A 20,366-nucleotide genomic window follows, 5' to 3' on the forward strand; every position below is an offset into this window, starting at 1 on the left:
GATCAGACGCTATCTTTGTATTAAATTGTTTTTATTTTCAAGAGCAATGTACAATTTGCAAACAAATGTAAACAGAGTTCTGCCAGATGCTTCTGGTAAGAATGAACTACAAAAGCTTGAAACAATAATATAAAACATCAATTAGCATCAACGTCTTTCCCAGCATCTATCAAGATCCGAACTCCAACCAGTCTAGATATTATGGTAAAGCACTGCTGTGTGCTGACTGAATGAGACATGTCCATCAAGAAACCCCCATATTCATTCGGTCTTTGACAAAATGATCCATTTAATCTACAAGCGACGATAAAATTTCAAACAATCTGAAGCTCAGAATAAGGTCATCAGTGGCATCTTCAGAACACTGCCTCGAGTCATTCAAAACACTGCATTAATAAAACAGTTTAAAGAAAACCAATAAATAGGGTTATCTGTGATAAAACTCGATTTTTGAACAGCTATAACTCACAAAAAAAGAAGAAAAGAAACTGATGCTCCTGACAAACTCGCTAAAATCTACAGAACATCCACTTTTAAAGAGGTAATAATATATGAAACCTAAGCTGAGGCGACTTCAAAGAGACGCTCTGACAATGCAGTGACGTCTCACACAGCCTGGCATCCTCTGGCCTGTTCTCGTAACCCGAACCATTTCAAATAATGAAGGAACTTGGTCAAACCGTGTCCTCCCACAAGTTCATTATAAAGAAAGGGCACCAGAATAAAGTCTAACGTCTGAGAAGTAGCCCCTACATATGCTGTGAAATGGTACAAAAGACTAGAGTCGGCAGCAGAGCACACACTTTGCGCTGCTGCCGAGAGGAGACAGATGTATGACGGTGCATGTTCAGAGAGAAGACTGACGGCAAACACGGGGGGGGTTAGGCTGACAGGCATTTTGACAGCAATGGCTTATAGAGGGGTGGGGTGAAGAAAGCATGGAAGCTCAGAGGGCAGGACGTGAAAAGAGCTAAATGCACAACATCTCTATGATTCATATGATGGTGGACTGAGTAGACGAGGAGTTAAAGGATGTGGTGTGGGAGACTCTGGACCTGTGGGGGGTGAAGCAGAGGGATGGGCGAGATGTGGATGGGGCAGCCAGGATGACTGCAGGCTACCAAGTGGGTTTTGAGGAATAACATGCTGCTCCGCTCAGAGAGGGGGGAGCGGCGGCCATCTCCACCCCTCAAGGGGGAGCGAGGAGACAGTAGGCGTGACCTTCATCGCTTCAGTCTTTCCGTACCCGCCTCTTTCTCACAGCTTGTTTGTGGCTCTCCTCGCCGACATCTTCGTCCTCCTTCTGCTGTTGGAGAGAAAAAAGAAAGAAAAAGAATAAACGGCTGAGACCTAAACATCATCCTAGTTTAATCAATGGAAAATTGTATTGAGTCAAGCCTTATTTTGAAAAGACAGTACATGTCGAGTAGAGTGAAATGCATGATAAGCAGTGGTGTAAAGTAACGGAGTAGAAGTACTTCGTTACAGTACTTAAGTAGTTTTTTTGAGGATCTATACTTTCCTTGAGTATTTATATTCATCAGGACTTCTACTTTTACTCATTACTACATTTAAAAGAAAAATATATACTTTTACTCCGTTACATTTTCATTGAACACCTCGTTACTCGTTACAAATTCAAATCTGAATATAATTATAATTGTCTCTCATCGCGATTGGATTATCCGGACTGTGCGTGTTTGCGCGAGAAACGACGGTGTCTCGCGAGGATAACCTGAGGGCGGCACGGGAGATAAGCCGTTAACCCGACTACACCGGAGTAAACCACCATGGCTACCTCATCCACCTCATCTATCGCTGATGCTGAAGACACGGCCGAAGAACCAAATCCACCACACCCGTGGCCGTATCTCGCGACCATGTTTGCCTTCGTGGGGATACAAGATACATCCTATCGAATGAAGTGCCTCTTGTGTCTACCGAGGGAGACGGAAATAATGGCATTTCAAAACTCTCCGTCGAACCTCAAATAACACATTCAGGTAAGTGAATTAAGTAATGGCAGCCAGAGTCATGTTATGTATTGTGCCAGGAATAAGTGCAAAATGGACTACATCAAGGAGCAGATCGCGGATCCTTCCTTGTCAGGAGAAGCCACCAGATCCAACTCATCTCATGAGGGAGACTTCTTCTCTTCGCTGAAGAGCTCTCACGTTACTCAAGACAGCTCCAAGCAACTAGATGGATACCTGGCCCTTACAGCAGATCAGATGGATGTACAGAAGACGTTCCCTTCTGTCTGCAAGTTGTCTGTTAAGCTGAACACACCTCTGCCTGACTCTGCAGCCTGTGAATGACTATTTAGCATTGCAGGACTTGTCTTCAGCCCTCAAAGAGCTCGGCTGGATTCACGCAATTTTGAGAATCAACTTCTGCTAAAGATGAACCACAAGTTTGTTGACTTTTAATAAAGCACTATGACAAATTAAAGTCATTATAGGCGTTTCACCATGCAACTACACAACTCAAACCTCTACCAAAGTTTAACAACTGCATTGAGTTTTTAGGTCTCTTTATTTCAAAATTGTAAACTTTGGTATAGGTTTGGGTTGTGTAGTTGCATGGGGAAACGGGTCTCAAAATCCAACCTTATCAATCACTGTAAATATAAACAAAAAGGAAAAAAACACTGTTGGGTTTTGTAATTTTATGCATTGTCAGTTCATGTTCTACAAGTGTCGCTTTAAGACCTGTTATATGGCATGGTTGTCATGGCACGGTAACAATACAACCCGACATTTTTTGTTTAAAGTGGTTAAAGTTCTTTGTTAGAAAGTGAGAAAATTTTATTTAATATTTATTTTAAGTTTCATCACTTCCAATTTCACTTGTTCATGTATGAGTTCTATATTATTTTATAAATAATAATTGAAATCAGTTGAAATAAAGTCTGAATAGAACAATTTCGGTTGTTTTGTTTCTGTGTAGGCCTACTATAAAAAGCACTTTACATTTTTAATTTGATACTTGTACTTTTACTTTTGATACTTAAGTACATTTCAACACCAGATACTTTTGATACTTAAGTACATTTAATATGAGCTACTTTAAGACTTTTACTCAAGTCATTTTCTGACTGGTGACTTTTACTTTTACCGAAGTCACTTTCAGGTAAGATATCTGTACTTTTACTCAAGTATGGCTTTCAAGTACTTTTTACACCACTGATGATAAGTTACTGAAAATGAAAACAAGCTGCTTAGAGACTCGCTGCACTTTTCTCACTAGGTCAAGGACACTGTCAGAGACATGAAGCAGTCTAAACAGAAAGGAGGTGAGTGAGTGATCCTGTTCTGCATGTCGTCTGCAGGACAGTCCTCAATTGAGACAATATAAGTGACTGTTTCTAAGTGGACACCAATATTGATCATGTTGTTAACATGACTTGCTGATAGAATATTCCATTCATATTATTGTAAATATGTTAAAGAGGATTGCCCCAATAATGCGTCATAACGTCAGATGTTATTCCAGTTTTAAAACCCCAACCTTAAATAGTTTCATGTACAATGCTACCATTTAGCATTTTGGGTATTTTCAATGCAAAGTTACAACTCCTTTTATTTTTCCATTTTGTTTACACTCAGGGAATGTGTGGTAACTGTTGTATGACAAAAATACATCGGTTAAGGTTATCAGCTGTTTACTTGGCAGTGTCTTATTCAGACTATTGGCTTGATCATGTCAATAACGTAATATTGGTGTCCATGGAAACGTAGTCAATGACTGAATTAATTTATGTGACAAATGAGGTGCTAGTGAAAGCATTATTAGATCTCTTGTACTGAATACATTCCTTTAACCTACATTATTAATGGAGATCAAATTAGTTTTTAAAAAGGAACACCATGGAACTACTTTGCATGTTGGTCCCTGTTTTATTTTGTGTATGATGATTAACATAAACATAGACACAAGTGTGCAGGAGTGTTTATTAGGGATGCACCGATTTATCGGCCGAACATCGGTAGCGGCCGATATTCGCCTCGTTTACTGATATCGGCTTATCGGTAATAAACTTGACTTTCACCGATATCATTGGCCGATGTTCATATTTGTGGTAAAACCGCTGGGCACGTGCCGCGGCTGGGGGAGCAGTCGCTCCGTCGCCCTCCTCTCCGCGCCGCCGGAGGCTCAGTGTGCGGCACTGGGAGGTCCTCATCCGGTGGCACCTCACGGCGTCGCTTGTGCGGGGGCTTTCTTTCTCTTGGACCGCGGGGCGGTGTCCATCGCCGGCGCAGAAGGCGGGCCGCTGGAGGGAACTGGGTACGCGGTCAGCGGCGGCGACTCTGGATGCGTATCGGGTCCTTCTCGCGGATCACCTCAGCTACAGCGACCGCTGGGGGAACCCTCTGTTCGCGCGCGGGGGGGGGGGCACCCTGCGGTGCGCCTCGGCTGGCGCCTAGCAGCTGACTGAGAACTGGTGCGGACCAGGGGAATCCGACTGTTTAATTAAAACAAGCATCGCGAAGGGCCACGGTGGGTGTTGACGCGATGTGATTTCTGCCCGACACTCAAAACTGGTAAAACTGAGGAGGGCTTGTCAAGTTATCTTGACTCACGCAGTGTAACTTGGTGTAAAAAGTATGAGCGTAGCGTCTGCTTAAGTACTTTATTCTCATGTGCACCGGCTCTATTCATCCGTCTCATGCACAGGTAACAAGGGAATTGACAACATACGTCATACACAGAGAAGCCTTAACAACTCTAATAAACGGGCAATACTGCTACCGTAAATCAATGAGAAGAGCGTTCTCTATAATGATACTTTAACAGGGCTGTTTTAGACAGGGTAAAAAGGTGCCGTTTTAAATAATCCTTGTAGTATTTTGACCAAAATATGTTACAGTCATTTCATTAAGATCCCAAGGAACCATTTCAACTTGCGGTAAAATGGGCATAATATGTCTCTGTTAAATAAAGTTTAGTTAAATCAAAGATTGTTTCATAAATCTGATTAAATTTGTGCTCATTAAAAGATAAGAGTGATGAAGGGCTGAACATTTTTTAAATAGTGCTTTTTAAATAATGATTTAATTATTTTTCTGGCACAAAAGGGTGAATGAATAACAACAAAAAGAAAATAAACAAATATCGGTATCGGCTATCGGCCAGATTGTTATTTTAAATATCGGTATCGGCCAAGAATTTCCATATCGGTGCATCCCTAGTGTTCATCATGTGTTCCTCGTCTCACACTAAATCTAGTCATCTAAACAATTGATATTAATATATATGACACACTATTTGACATCTTAGCCACTAGGGGGGAGTAGAAACAAGTTGTGAACGAAACAATATTTTAGCTCATTTTAAATGTATCCTGTTAAGTAAAGCAGACATGCAGCAACATTTGTTTAGTATGGAGTTTTTAGATCCCCATGCCAACTTCCTGCTATCTATGTGGTCTCTTCCAACTTCATAGATAAACATACACTCCTGATCAAAATCTTAAGACCAGTTAAAAAATTGCATGAATTTGCATTTTGCACTGTTGAATCTTAGGAAGGTTTTAAGTAGAGTTTCAAAATGCAAAAAGAAGAAATGGGAACAAGAGCCCAAAAGTTGTGAGCAGGCAATTTATTGAAAACAACAATTTAACTGAAGTAGGCTGTTCATCAGCTGATAAGTTAAGTTTAAGACCACAGCTCAAAAAAAAAAAAAAAAACTCCTAAAACAGAAATTAAAGTGTCAAAAACTGACTCAGTAATGAGTAGCTCCACCATTATTGTTGATCCCTTCAAAAATTCGTTTTGGCATGCTTGATGCAAGTGTTTCCAAAAGGCTAGTGCGAATGTTGCGCCAAGCAGTGTTAATTTTGGCAGCTATTTTTGATTTAGTTTTAGTCTTAGTCTTTTGACGAAAATGCATATTAGTTTTAGTCACATTTAGTCATTTTTATCCTTCTTAGTTTTGGTCTAGTTTTAGTCGACGAAAACGAATTACATTTTAGTCTAGTTTTAGTCACATTTAGTAGCCACATTAAACTCCTTATCTTCCCTTCTCAGGCCCAGGGACCCTGTGTTGTGTCTAAAACTGCAAAATAGTCTAGCTTGCAGTACTTAGGTTGTCCATTATATATCCCTCCTAGCATAGGGCTATAGCAGGGGTCGGCAACCTTTACTTTCAAAAGAGTAATTTTTCCCCCTCTTCCTCCAAATAAAATTTTTTGGAGCCGCAAAACATATTTGATAATAAAGCTAATAAAGTTTAATATAAAGTTATACTATACTAAACTATAGTTTGTTGCATTTACGAAATTATAGAACGACAATAAAAGAAAACTATTGACATTTTATTGCTATTTGTACCGGTTACAAAAAAAGAAAAAACAGAACGCTTATGAAGAGAAGAAAATACACAGGCAAGTGTAGGCCTACTTTGAAATAATTAGACACAGAACTATGTAGGGCTATTTGAGTCCTCCCCGTATTTGTGGGAAATGTATGAAATAAGAAGTACCCTATTTTAGAATAAATAAAAACATATAGCTGCAGCCTAATAGCTTAAAAATATATATTTGGTTTTAAATGTGAAAACAAAAAGCGAGAGCATGTCAGGCTGGAGGCGGACACAGATACTGAAGCTATTTAGAAACCAACTGCAGCTTCTGCTCTGATCAAGAAGCTGCTGCGCTGATCTCTGAGCAGCTGAGACCAGAGAAACTCTGTGTTTTCACTGTTTCTACTGTTAAGAAGCAGCCGGTGAGTCAGTGATGGGCTCCTTCATGTGAACGAGCTCTGGTCTCACTGTGTCTCTGAGCGAGTGAGCGGGGCGGGGGGCGGAGCCTCGGGACCGGTGCGCTATCTGGCGCACACACACACACACACACACACAGACAGACACACACACTCACTCGCCCGCTCCTGATATTCATGACGGCCTGATACGCTGATGTTTAAAAAAATTATAGTGACTTAGTCAACCACCAACATTTTCGTCTCGTCTCGTCAACGAAAGTTAAAATAGATTTAGTCATAGTTTTTATTTTCAAAGATACGTTTCGTTATGTCTTCGTCATGGAAAAAAGATCGTTAACGAATATTTTTCGTCATCGTTTTCGTCAACGAAATTAACACTGGCGCCAAGTGGTGAAGATGGCTTCACGAAGGGCATCCACTGTCTGGAACTGAAGTCCATTTTTGTAAACTTCCCTTGCCATCCATCCCCAAATGTTCTCAATTGGATTAAGATCAGGGGAACACGCAGGATGGCCCAAAAGAGTGATGTTATTCTCCTGGAAAAAAGTCAGACGGGCATTGTGAATTGGAGCGTTGTCCTGCTGAAAAACCCAGTCGTTACCACACAGATGAGGGCCCTCAGTCATGAGGGATGCCCGCTGCAACATCTCCACATAGCCAGCTGCTGTTTAACGCCCCTGCACAACCTGGAGCTCCATTGTTCCATTGAAGGAAAATGCACCCCAGATCATGATGGCGCCCCCTCCACTGTGCCACGTAGAAAACATCTCAGGTGGCATCTCCTTGTCATGCCAGTAACGTTGGAAGCCATCAGGACCATCAAGGTTACATTTTTTCTCGTCAGAGAATAAAACTTTCTTCCACCTTTGAATGTCCCATGTTTGGTGCTCCCTTGCAAAGTCTAAACGGGCAATTTTGTGGCGTTGAAGGAGACGTGGCCTTTGAAGACGTTTCTTGTTTTTGAAGCCCTTCCTTCGCAGATGCCGTCTGATGGTTATTGGGCTGCAGTCAGCACCAGTAATGGCCTTAATTTGGGACGAGGATCGTCCCGTGTCTTGACGGACAGCCATTCGGATCCTCCGGCTCAGCGCCGGTGAGATTTTTTTGGGTCTACCACTTGATATTTTTGTTCCATAACCCTGAGGATCTTTTAAGAAATGCAAAATGACTGTCTTACTGCGTCCAACCTCAGCAGCGATGGCACGTTGTGAGAGGCCTTGTTTATGCAGTTCAACAATCCTACCACGTTCAAAGACGGTGAGCTTTTTTGCCTTTGCCATCAAGAGATCTTCACAGTGTGATTACTTGACAGGAAATGACATGGAATCCAAATTTTTGCACAAATTTTGGCTTTTAAAGGCTGTGGTCTTAAACTTTTGATCAGCTGATGAACAGCCTATTTGAGTTAAATTGTTGTTTTCAATAAATTGCCTGCTCACAACTTTTGGTCTCTTGTTCCCATTTCTTCTTTTTGCATTTTGAAGCTCTACTTAGAACCTTCCTAAGATCCAACAGTGCAAAATGCCAATTCATGCAATTTTTTAACTGGTCTTAAGATTTTGATCAGGAGTGTATCTCACACATAAGCTGCTAAATGGTACAAGTGGTCTCCAACTGCTGTTTGGTGCTGAGCAGGTTGTTTATTGGTGCATAAGAATCAGAAAAACCTGCAGCCTCAAAAACAAAAAGAATAGGCATGATAAAAACCTCTGTAAAAATTCGGACTCTCAGTGTGTTTGTCACTTCAAACGACATCACTTACATCCAAGTAGTGCTGAATCCTTTGTTAATATATACAACCGGATTTAAGATTAAATGTTACCTGAGTTTAGTTGATACAAAGGACCTGGGAATTTAATTAGGGATGGGCATAATTAATCGACGATCGATTATTGAGCATTAAGAATTTCGTCGATGACATGAAAAACAACTCGATTTCGTAATGTGGCAGGAGGTAGGAATATCTGAGTTGCCCTGAACGCAGCACAGTGAGGATGTTAGCTGCTCGCTGCTCGGCTTCATGTCTGCAAACGGACCCCAAGCCTGAAACATGCTTCTGCGACTGCGTCTGTGTCTTTTCACGCCGCTGTGGCGCAAGACTCGTTGTCATTCATGCTTCCCCAACCGTTGCGCGTCTTACAAAGCAATTCCGCGCCAGAACACTAGGCTGAGTAATGCTTTTTGTCGAAGACGACCTGAGAGACGCCTTGTTTGTGGGTGTGGCAATCGTTGTTGAATGTTTATTTACCTTCTACCACTCGTGTTCTCCATTACAAACACACGGTGAACCATGGCAGAGACTGTATTCACGATTCCAACCGAACAACAATTGATTGTGCTCATATTTTCGGACCTCTTCCGACAGGAGTTCTTCCCGGTTGTCCATTCTTCTTTTCAAAATCTTCCGTTGTTTCTGTCTGTATTATGGGGCATGAAACCGGAAATGCAGCTCCAGAAGGGATGTAGAGCAGACCAATCACAGCCTTGCGGGCTGAGTGAGCTTGCGGAGCTTTGCCGTAAATTTTAGAAAAGTGGGGCGACGCCCGTCAGCACGTAAGAAGGGATACATAAGCACGTAAGGGACCCGGAGGGGCTCTTGCGCTTACGGGCCCGTGAAAACGCAGAAGCATGTTTCAGGCTTCAGTCCACGGGGAAGGGAACCCGGACAGACCCGGGTCTGGGTGAGGGGTTCCGGGCGTGAAGCCTGAAACATGCTTCTGCGACTGCGTCTAAGTCTTTTCACGCCGCTGTGGCGCAAGACTCGTTGTCATTCATGCTTCCCCAACCGTTGCGCGTCTTACAAAGCAATTCCGCGCCAGAACACTAGGCGGAGTAAGGCTTTTTGTCGAAGACGACCTGAGAGACGCCTTCTTTGTGGGTGTGGCAATCGTTGTTGACTGTTTATTTACCTTCCACGAATTGGAAGCCATCTCAGTGTCCTTGTACTCGGACATCGACGGGTTGTAAAGGTGCTCATATTTTCGGACCTCTTCCGACAGGAGTTCTTCCCGGTTGTCCATTCTTCTTTTTAAAATCTTCCGTTGTTTCTGTCTGTATTATGGGGCATGAAACCGGAAATGCAGCTCCAGAAGGGATGTAGAGCAGACCAATCACAGCCTTGCGGGCCCGTGAAAACGCAGAAGCATGTTTCAGGCTTGAGGACGTGACAACAACCGGACTGAGAGTTCGAGGACCGTCAAATCCAGTTAGCTCTCAGCAGCTAGCTGCTGCTCTCTCAGCGGGGCTTAATAGCACAGCAGGGCATATTTTCAAGTGTAACCAGTGAACGGATCCCGTTTACCTGCCGCAAGAGTTATCTTGTAATAAAGATCTCAATGAGGAAACACGCTGTGTTTGTTTCCTATTTTCACTGCATTTTAATATAGCCTATAAATATTGAATTTTCATTTCTTTCAAAGATATTAATGATTAATCGAAAATCGATCGTTAATTCTCCCGATGATCAATTAAGACAATTTAATCGAATGCCCAACCCTAAATTTTATATTTTTAAAGATTCTTGTACCAGGATGACATTAAAGCCAACACATAAATCATAACAAGCTGTGACCTCTGTGATTTTGAGAAACTTAATACAAAACATAATGTTCTGACATTGAGCTTAAATATTAAACACATCACCATGAATAAAAGTGCTATTCTAAACTCTGTTTGTTACTCCTGGAACAAACCAGCCACTCGGGCCCTGTTCAGACCTTGTAATAACATCCATCCTGAGAGAACCGATCACAAGTGGTCAGCGCCAAGTAGGTCTGTTCACCACTGCTATTAAAATGTGTCTCCTGTGACCAGATCTGATCAGAGCTGACTTCCCTGCTCTATATGTAAATTATCTTGAACATAATTTGTGTTAACAAAGGCAAGGACACAAGTTGCTTTTACCAAGTCGGACTCTACAGATGTGGCAAATGATTGAGTATGAGTGTCGCAGAGAGCGAGAGGAAGAGCAAGCAGAGTTGTAACATTTATGAATGAATGTGCATCTGTGAAGAAATATTTGATCAATATAAAAATCGGGGTGGCTGCAAACAAATCAGTGTATGGACACTGTGAGGCCGAACAAAAGTGTTTAAACTGTAACTGTCTGCTGAGTTGGTGGTCCTTCATATGTGGCCCAGGATGCATTTGCATTCAGATGGCAAAAAGAATGTGGCCAGATGCCTCCCAGACCACCTCTGAATGAGGTGGTCTGGGAGGCATCTGGCCACATTCTTATGATTGGATCAGAGACACAATGAGGAAGCATTCATTTGAGTTCAGATCTGAAATTAGTGCTTTGGGAATGAATAAGAGATGATGTGCAACCTTTTAAAAATGAAAGAAACGTAGAATAAAAACAAAGTAGTGTCAGTACATCCTGCTGTGCAGTGAAGAAATACTTAAAGCAACACCAACCTTGTCTTCTAATGTTCTTTCTGGAACTTGGCTTCCCTCTTCTCCATCCTCCTCCCCATCTTCTTCTTCTTCATCATCCCCCTCTAGATTCCCCCCTCCTACATCTGCATCATCCTCCTCCTCCTCTTCTTCCTCTTCCTCCTCCTCTTCCCCATCCTCCTCCTCAGCCTCTTCTGTTGTTTTAGAGCAGAGTAAAGATCAAGACAATGAGGATCAAGATATACAATCTAGAACAATGTAGCAGTCCTTGTAAAATCCTGTGGAAAGTACAGCAGCAGATGGCTGACCTGCAGCTGCTGCTCCTTCTGCAGCCTCGGTAGCTTTGTCTTCCTCGTCTGCCACTGCCACTGCCTCCTCCTCTTCCTCCTCCTCCTCTTCCTCCTCCTCCTCTTCCTCCTCCTCTTCTACATCAGCCTGGGGCACATCCACCTTCTTGTACACGTAGTCATCCTCTGGTTTCTGGGACAGAGAGAGAGAGAGAGAATTTAGACAATGAGACATTTCTTGTGAACTTGTGCATTACACAGATATATGACTATACAATACATTTTTTACACTGCAGGTTCATAGTACCTTTGGCCAGCAGAAGAGCACAGCCAGTCCTACTGGCAAGCCTACTGTCAGTATGTAGACCACCCAGAGCCACGGTCGTTCCTCTGCAGCCAACATCAGCTGGGCAAAAATCCCCGGCTGGTGAGATGGAGAGACAAGAGGCCAGAGAACAAAGGCAGTGAGCAGTTACGGCGACAGATAGCTTTGTGGGAAATGATATGAACACAGTGTGAAAGTTAAGTACGTGTTAGGGATGGGCATAATTAATCGACGATCGATTAATTGATCATTAAGAATTTCCTCGATGAAATAATTTTCTCATCGAGGAATTCGCTAATTACACATTTGACCACGGGGGGCAGTGTTTGAAAAAAACGCCACAGTCCTACTCAGTTACCTGCGACTGGCTACGAGTTACCATGTAGTCCCATTTCCAAAGTAAACATGAAGAGGTCACGGCGAAGTGTTGCATGGGACCATTTTGAGTTAAAAAATGACTTGGTTCACTGCCAACACTGCGAAGCTATCCCAGAGGCTGGGGGAGACGAGGAGCCTGCGTTGTCTGACACGGACGAGGGGAGCGCAAACACCGGAGCCGCGGCCCGGCTAGCCAAGTTAAGCCTGAAACATGCTTCTGCGTTTTCACGGGCTCGTAAGCACAAGAGCCCTTCCGGGTCCCTTACGTGCCTATGTATCCCTTCTTACGTGCTGACGGGCGTCGCCCCACTTTTCTAAAATTTACGGCAAAGCTCCGCAAGCTCACTCAGCCTGCAAGGCTTTGATTGGTCTGCTCTACATCCCTTCTGGAGCTGCATTTCCGGTTTCATGCCCAATAATACAGGCAGAAACAACGGGAGATTTAGAAGAAGGAATATGGACCAAATAGAAGAGCGTTTGGCAGAAGAGATCCGAAAGTATGTCCACTTGTATAACCCGTCACTGACTGGCGTATTTGTCCGCCTGGAAAAGGCTACAAGGAGCCGCAGTAGCTATGTAAATAAACAATCGATGAAGAAGAAAGAAGGCGTCTCTCAGGTCGTCTTCGACAAAAAGCATTACTCCGCCTAGTGTTCTGGCGCGGAATTGCTTTGTAAGACGCGCAACGGTTGGGGAAGCATGAATGACAACGAGTCTTGCGCCACAGCGGCGTGAAAAGACGCAGTCGCAGAAGCATGTTTCAGGCTTTAGCACGGAGCTACCTGTGTATCAGAGCGGGTTTTTCGGCGGCTGGACTGACGGTCACCAGGCTGCGTTCGCGTCTGACCCCAGAGCATGTTAACATGCTCATCTTTCTCAACACAAATCCGTAGGCTGGTGCTGAAGTTGTATGTGAGTTACTGGTTATTTTTATGAAGCTTTCTCGACTCAGTACCTTGTTTGATAGTTTTGAGTTACATTTGGCAAAACCTGTCAGACCTAAGTATTATATATTTGTAGTTGTTGTTTAACATTATGTTTTTTTATATTATTATTATTTTATTTTGGAGAAAAAAAAAACGAGGGTCAGTTGTGTTTAGTAGCACCGGCTTCTAGCTGTCGGCTCCGCTGCTTAAGATTACGGCAGCGCATATTTTATTCATCTTGTAATAAAGATCTCAATGAGGAAACACGCTTTTTTTCCCCACTGCATTTTAATGTAGCTTATAAATAGTGAATTTTTGAACTTGAAAATATTAATGATTAATCGAAAATTCGTCATTAACTCTCCCGACGATCGACGAAGACAATTTAATCGAACGCCCATCCCTAGTACGTGTACAGTTTCCCTAACAAACAGCCCACTGACCTCATTAGCACTAGCAACCAGTTTCTTAAGCCCCCAGCTGTCAGAGGCCCAGCGGTCGGCCACCTCCTTGTGAGAGGTGATAATGAAGTTGTCAAAGTAGATATCCGAAGTCATGGACCACAACTCCAAGCCCAGGGCATTGAAAGGTGTCATCCTGAACGGCAGCAGGTCTTCAAAATAGTCAGGGTTATCAATCTTACGTGGCTTCCACACTCCCTTGGGAGAAGAAAAATAATTTCAAGCAAGCGGGTTAGGTGGAATGACAAGACCATGATATTTGGCACAAACATACAGCATGTTCATATGATTATAATACATTATTACACTATAACACACAACTTTTCAAGTTCATTTTCATAAACCCAATAACCAAGATACTGAGTAAAAATGCATTCCAAAACCTAAGCATTGTTTAACTAGAATCACTCACTGGGGTTGTCCGGTGCAGATTCTGTGAACCTTTTTCTACATCCTTTTTTTTTTAAACCAGATTCATATAAAAGGTCACTTTAACCTTTACCTTTGACAAGTGAAGCATAATCACTTATCTTTGAGTCCAAGTGACCACTGATCGAGAGATGAAGAATTTCCCTTTAGCAGTTTTGAGATATATTGTTCAACAAAAACACAAACATACTTTGTGGGGCAACCTTGACCTTGACCTCTTTGAAGGAATTCCCTCAAGACATTCTTGAAATATATCACATTGACAGGAATGGGACAGGTGGACAACCCCAAAACATGCCTCTAGCCACTGGCTTTCGCCAGCTTGGAGGCGTAAAAACCCAGAACAGTAAATGTTAGATCAGTTATCACCGTCTAAGTTTGATTTTCTGGATTCATCCATACATTTTAAGAAGTCAAAAGCAGCCATTACCTGATAGTTGGAGTTGTCCACTAGTGGAGCTTTCCACTTGCCCTTGTATTGAGGGTTGTTGATCATGGGGCGCTTCCATTCCCCACAGCCAGGAGCAGTCTCACAGACTGGATTAGGAATCTGTGGTGCCTCCCACTCTCCATCCATCTCCTCATCCCTACACACAGGCAGAGGAGGACACAATTCAAAGGCTTGTAGTGGATTTGTTTTTGTGTAACTTTTGTGAATGAGCATAGTTACCAGTCCTCTGGTTTCTCAGCATTTGGGTCAGGAACAAACTCTGCTTCATCGTCCAGCCAACCCTCTGGCTTCAAAGCATCAGGGTCATCAATCTTAGCAGGTGCATCCTCATCCCTGAGACAAACACATCAATGTTTGTATCCCCACTAACTAAAATACTCTACACTAAAATATGTTAAATCTGTCTATGAGAGCGGGGGGTGGCAGTCACCAGTCATCAGGCTTGACAGCCTCAGGGTCGGGGAGCTTGGTCCTCTCGTCCCAGTCGTCGGGCTTGGAGTCGTTTGGGTCATCTATCTCTTTGGGAGGGTTGACTGGAGGCACCACATCGTGCAGCAGGTTCCCACGGCTCACACTGGACTGATCAATGAGCATCTCATAGCTGTTGTCTGGGTTCAGGACTAACAGTGTGGGGAGAAAACTCTCGACATTTGAGAATATTTGAGAACAATAATAAAAGCACAGAAAACCAACATGCAGCAACGCATGTAAGATTATCTTATTTTTTTTATGAGGCACATGGGCTCTGCATAGCACAAACAACAGATAAATACACAGACACTTCCAATTATCTTCATACCCAATGTGTAGAGGTGAGTCTTCTTGTCCGTGTAGAACTTCTTGAGGTCCACGTCGGCCCTCTTAGCGTGCTTCTCCTCCAAATCTTTGGTCAGAGGATTCTGGTGGCGGAAGATTAAGTGCAGCTTGTAGTCCTCGCCACATTTGTCGGGTCCGAACATAATGGTGTAAGGTGTATGGTCATGGAACTCCTCCTACAGAGCAAATCATATAAGCTTTGAATTTAAATCAAGAAATCTTGAGTATTTTGTCAAAATCCAGACAGATTTTACTGAAAATAAAATATGTATACTAACCAGATTGAAATCACCAGCATCTGAGAGCAGTTTAATGTATGCTCCACCACAGTCGATACCATTCTGGAAATTCACCTCATACCTACAAGCAGAACACAACAAAAAAATTAATCAAGTCATGGTCATCAAGTGCTTCAATTTTGTTACTCGTTAAGTACAAATTACAGATTTCCAATATATACTTGTATATCCACTGAAAACTGCACCTCCAGGAAAAATTTCACTGGCTAGACACTGGAAGCAGATGTTTGTATGTGAATGCCTGTTTGAACTCACTGTATGACCAGAGGCTCATCCTGGAAGACGAAGGGTTTGTCCAGCAATGCAGATATCGCGTGGTGTTTGGCACGGGACTTGAGCACCAGGCCCTGGTCTCCAGGAACCTTGTTCTCCTTCAGCTGCTCCACAGCCCACTTCCCTACAGCAGAGAGGAGCGGTCGGACAGTCAGGCTTTCTATTTACATGGCCAAAGCTATCATGACAGTGGGTTATGATAATATTCTACTACTACTTTATTTCAACTACTATGTATGGTTGCACACACTCTGCTTGAAATAGCTTTATTGTAGTAAACAGAACACCACAAATACTTTATGAATCTCAAGCAGAGGTGTTGTGATCTCATGTGACAGTAATTGTGTTGCCCAGTGAAGTGTTGTAATAAGTTAAGTCCAAAACTATAAACACAACAATGATCATAAAAACAAGTAACATTAACTAAATAATTTGGCTGACCTGGATAATTTGGCATTGTGTTTACATGCGCGTTTATCTACATAAGAATGTCACCAACATTTAGCGAGTTGCACCGCTTCTCTGTGTCTGAGAGTGATGCAGAGTTTACACTCACACACTCATAAACATGCCCTGGGCTGGCCCTGCCCACTCACTCTAACAGAGCGAAACACATAGTGAAACAGTTGGAGGTGTGTAGTAAAAACATTGTGTGTTTACGCAGGATGAGAGAGGAGAACCCATTAATGGGGATCTAGGTATGGCGACATGGGTATCATGTTTGGGGCAGCACAGGACGATAGAAACGCACATGTTAAGGAACGGTAACATGTGCGTATTGTTTGCATGTCACGTCAATGATATCATGTCCCTGTGTGCATCAGTTAACCTTGTCAGAGTGGACACAGAAGCTGAGGTGTCACACACTCAAAAGGAGATAGGGAGGGGGGAATGCTGAGAAAGGGGAAGCCGGTGAATCTGTCAAATAGAGCACCTTTAACTTTGTACTCTACAAATGCAATCAGTTAAATCAGTCACGCTACAAAATGCTACCAAATTAACAACAATTGAGTCATAAGACTATGAATGTAGCTTCACAGACATCTTTTCCTCAGATCTGCATCAAGGAGTATAGAAAGGTCAGGATTTAGCAGTTATGCAATTAAGTTGCATATAAGGGTGCAATAGTGTGTTGTTGTATTTCTGTATGTGTGATACACAAGGATTTTTGCAATTTAGTTTTACCATGTGTTCTTTGCTAGCAATATGTTGTTATGTATAGGTTATAATTTGATTCTCTATTTTATTTGTATCTAATCACTATATTTCCTGTTATTTCACTTAATCTTTGGTATTTAGGATTGTTGTGACTGTACATTGTTTTGAAAGTAAATAATTTCATATTCTATAATTTTATATTTTTGTAATTATATAGACATGAGATGTGATCGTACGTTAGGTAGAGAATATCTACAAACCGTCATATTTGGCAGTTTCTTCATCTGCGTCCCCCTTCACCATCTTTGACAGCTGCCATCTGTGAAGATCAATATCACATAACACTTTCATACAAGTGAAAGTAGAACACACACAAACAAATTTAGAGCACTAATTCTTTAAGTTGATCCTGGTCACTCAATACCATTGTAATGCATGAAAATGTCCCGATATTCTTAGCAGCTTGTGGCAGTAAAATTCTTAAGCAATACCTTCCCAGCAATCCGTCATCAAACGTTTCTGCAAAGTACACATCTCCCGTGGGAACAGGAGTCACATATTTTACCTAGGGAACAAAAAACACACAATACTTAAATATTGTCATACAGGAAACAATTCCCCCCAATTACCAAGCATTCCAACTATCTCCAAGGTTTAATTTACTGAAATCTACTTTTTTTATTACGCTTATAACCTTTGGTTGACCAATTCCTTACCTGGAAAGAGACATTTTCATCCATTTCAGCCTTCCCACTTGCTGTGTCCTTGCCATCGGTTTCATCAGACAACTCCTCATCCATCACCATTGCTGCCTCCTCTTCTTCTTCTTCTTCTTCTTCTTCTTCTTCTGCCATCAGAACCTTTAATTTTTCGTCAAGGCCCATATCTTCATCGATGTCTGCTACGTCAGCCTCTGACAGCTCCTCCTGGGCCACAACCGTGGCCATAGCCAGGGAGGACAGGAGCAGCAAATGCCACATCCAACCCCTGTCTAACTTCATCTGTTGAGGGGGAGCAAACATCAGAGATTAGGAGTGAGAAGCAGGGTGTGAACAACAGACTGAGGAGAGCAGGGAGGGCATGAATGATAAAAATAGAGAATATAAGTGGTAGCGATGAGAGGGTGAGGGGTAGAGATGAGGTCACATGAACACGAACACTGTGACACTTAATGTCGGGGGTTCTTTAGCTCACATTCCTAATTTCCTTTCCTTTAAATTGACCTCTTCTCTGTGGTGTAATTTCCACCAATGAAAATACAAAGAGACATCTGATTGGTCAAATATAACAAACAACTAGCGTCTTTGAAATGACACTTTCTCCACTTCACTGGAAATCCTGAATACTTCCAAATTGTAGCAGTTTGTACATGCACACGATTACAAACACACATTGGTCTTTGTCCTAATACCAATGTTAACACCTAAAAACATCCTGCTGACATTTAAGTGATCCGTTCAACCAAACAACAGGTTCAATAACCTCCTATTGATCAGGCCACAGCTGCTCACTCTTGGTGTGAGCAGCAGGAAATGAAAAGCATCACTGCAGACAGCCCAGGAGCACACTTTCCTTAATTCCTAATTAGCTTTAATTCCCACAGTGGCTATGTTCTATTTGCCAACATCAGAGCTCAGGAGGATCAAAAGGATTCATTGCAGAAATCTTGGCCACATTATATTCAGGAAGAGTTTTATATGTGAGAATGTACAAAAACATGCATATACTACGAAGCCTGATGCAGTTCAATCAACCTAATTTCTCAGATATAGATAAAGAAAATTGGTTGAGGTGGTGATTCTCAACAAGCAACATTAGCAGTTTAAACCAGTTCTGTCTCTTTCTATTATAGCCATTACATTTTACTGCTGCCATAAAAGAGACAACAGCTCTCTGGCATATCTCAGCTTCTTGGGCCTATACTTCATAGACGTAAGCATGGTTTTTCAAAGTGCACAACATGATGACCTCAAAAGCGAAATGAACCCTTTTGAGGCAAATCCTTTCCTGGCTGAAAACCCTAAACCCCACAGCCTTCTCCTTCCACATGCCATGGTCATAAAGAATGGCATGACGAGTGACCTGGGCCAAGGGTTACAATTTAAGGTTAATAACAATTTCTGATACAATAAATGCAAATTGTACACATGCAGACAACAGAAATGTGAAGCTCATACACTCACTGCAATCAGCCAAGACACGTCTGCTATCCTTGAGTAAATCAAATTTAACTAATGTCAGATGTCAATAGAAATGAATTTAGTCGTTTCACCTGGTACTTATAAAACAGTCCCCAACCCCACATGCATCATTGTCAGCCAAGTGTGAGCCAAGAAGCTGACCTGTTCATGTATCTACACTGTGAACTGTTAAAGACAAGCAGATCCCATCCCCCTGCTTATCTCAAAGGAACAGATTCTGAGTGTGGATGGCAGCTACTCCAGTTAATTCTGTTTCCCATTAAGCGCCAGTCCTCCCATCTCACAGAGTTGTGCTGTGCTGCGGCAGCGTCCCTTCCCAGCCTCCGGTTGAGGGACAACGTTGCCACAAAGCTCTTATTTCATTATCACAACCAGATAAGAATAACGTGACGATGAAAATATCTGAGAACTACAGTGAGAGGGTCAGAGGACGGGGCTGTGGAGCCAACATGGCTGCCACCGAACACGGCATCGTCCAAACACTTTTGGATAAGTGGCTCAGCCTGCAGCACCTGCTCTGCTAGCTGCTGCTAGCCAAGTGCACGGCTCACCATTGACAATCAACAGCTAACTTTAGCATAACAGTAGCTTAGCTAGCTGAATTTCGGGCTGAAACAAATAACTGAACGGGCTTTGGTGGTACATAAAAAAAAACAGAAAGTGAGAAAAACGTTTTCCGTAGTGTTTGACCGAAATGTTTTATGAGACCACAGGAATGAGTGGATAGCTCCCGTTAGCTCGCTACATTAGCAGTGATGTCGCACGGGGTGGGATGGAGAGAATGAATGGACACGCATACAAACCTTGAGCCTTCTTGTAACTCTCGGAGGAAAATGTCCTGATAAGCGGTGTTTTCCCGGGGGGACGTGTCTTGTGCGTTTGCACCGCTCAAATACAACCAGAGCCCCGATGTGCAGCGCGGAATCACACGGCAGCTCGCTGGAGAAACTGGACCCACAGTGACAGCTCGGCCCGGAGGACAGTTGTCAAGCGCGAGGCTCTGCTGGTGCGCATGCGCACTGTAGCAGATGGCGAGCGTGACTGATGCGTTCACGTGCCCCCGTTATAGTAACCAATAGTAAGTGGGGATGAGCTGAGCTGGTGATCACAACTGACAAAGATTTGTATAAGGCATTTTGGTATTGTTATATTATATTATGTGTATTTAAAAGTATCATTCCTGTATAAGATAATATGAGTAGTGGTTGAGTTAAGGTAAACTCGAGATTACTTTATTGACCCCTC

General features: G+C 42.6%; 1 protein-coding gene across 2 annotated transcripts; it reads right to left on the reverse strand.

The window, feature by feature from the left end:
• Positions 1-14: 14 nt before the first annotated feature.
• clgn (calmegin) lies at positions 15-20,128 on the reverse strand. Of its 2 annotated transcripts, none has more exons than XM_053417737.1 (15): positions 19,925-20,128; positions 17,637-17,921; positions 17,412-17,485; positions 17,181-17,239; positions 15,745-15,886; positions 15,469-15,550; positions 15,174-15,366; positions 14,805-14,994; positions 14,594-14,707; positions 14,354-14,510; positions 13,477-13,692; positions 11,712-11,828; positions 11,426-11,597; positions 11,139-11,311; positions 15-1,303 (listed from the first exon to the last, which is right to left on the reverse strand). In XM_053417737.1, the coding sequence occupies exons 2-15, from the start codon at positions 17,919-17,921 to the stop codon at positions 1,232-1,234; spliced, it is 2,046 nt and encodes a 681-aa protein (XP_053273712.1). In that variant the 5' UTR covers positions 19,925-20,128; the 3' UTR covers positions 15-1,231. The 2 variants fall into 2 exon arrangements, with proteins under 2 accessions (XP_053273712.1, XP_053273711.1); XM_053417736.1 differs by having other exon boundaries at positions 15-1,306.
• Between the last annotated feature and the right edge of the window lie 238 nt (positions 20,129-20,366).

This window comes from Pleuronectes platessa, chromosome 3 (assembly GCF_947347685.1).
Source record: "Pleuronectes platessa chromosome 3, fPlePla1.1, whole genome shotgun sequence".
NCBI classification, from domain to species: Eukaryota; Metazoa; Chordata; class Actinopteri; order Pleuronectiformes; family Pleuronectidae; genus Pleuronectes; species Pleuronectes platessa.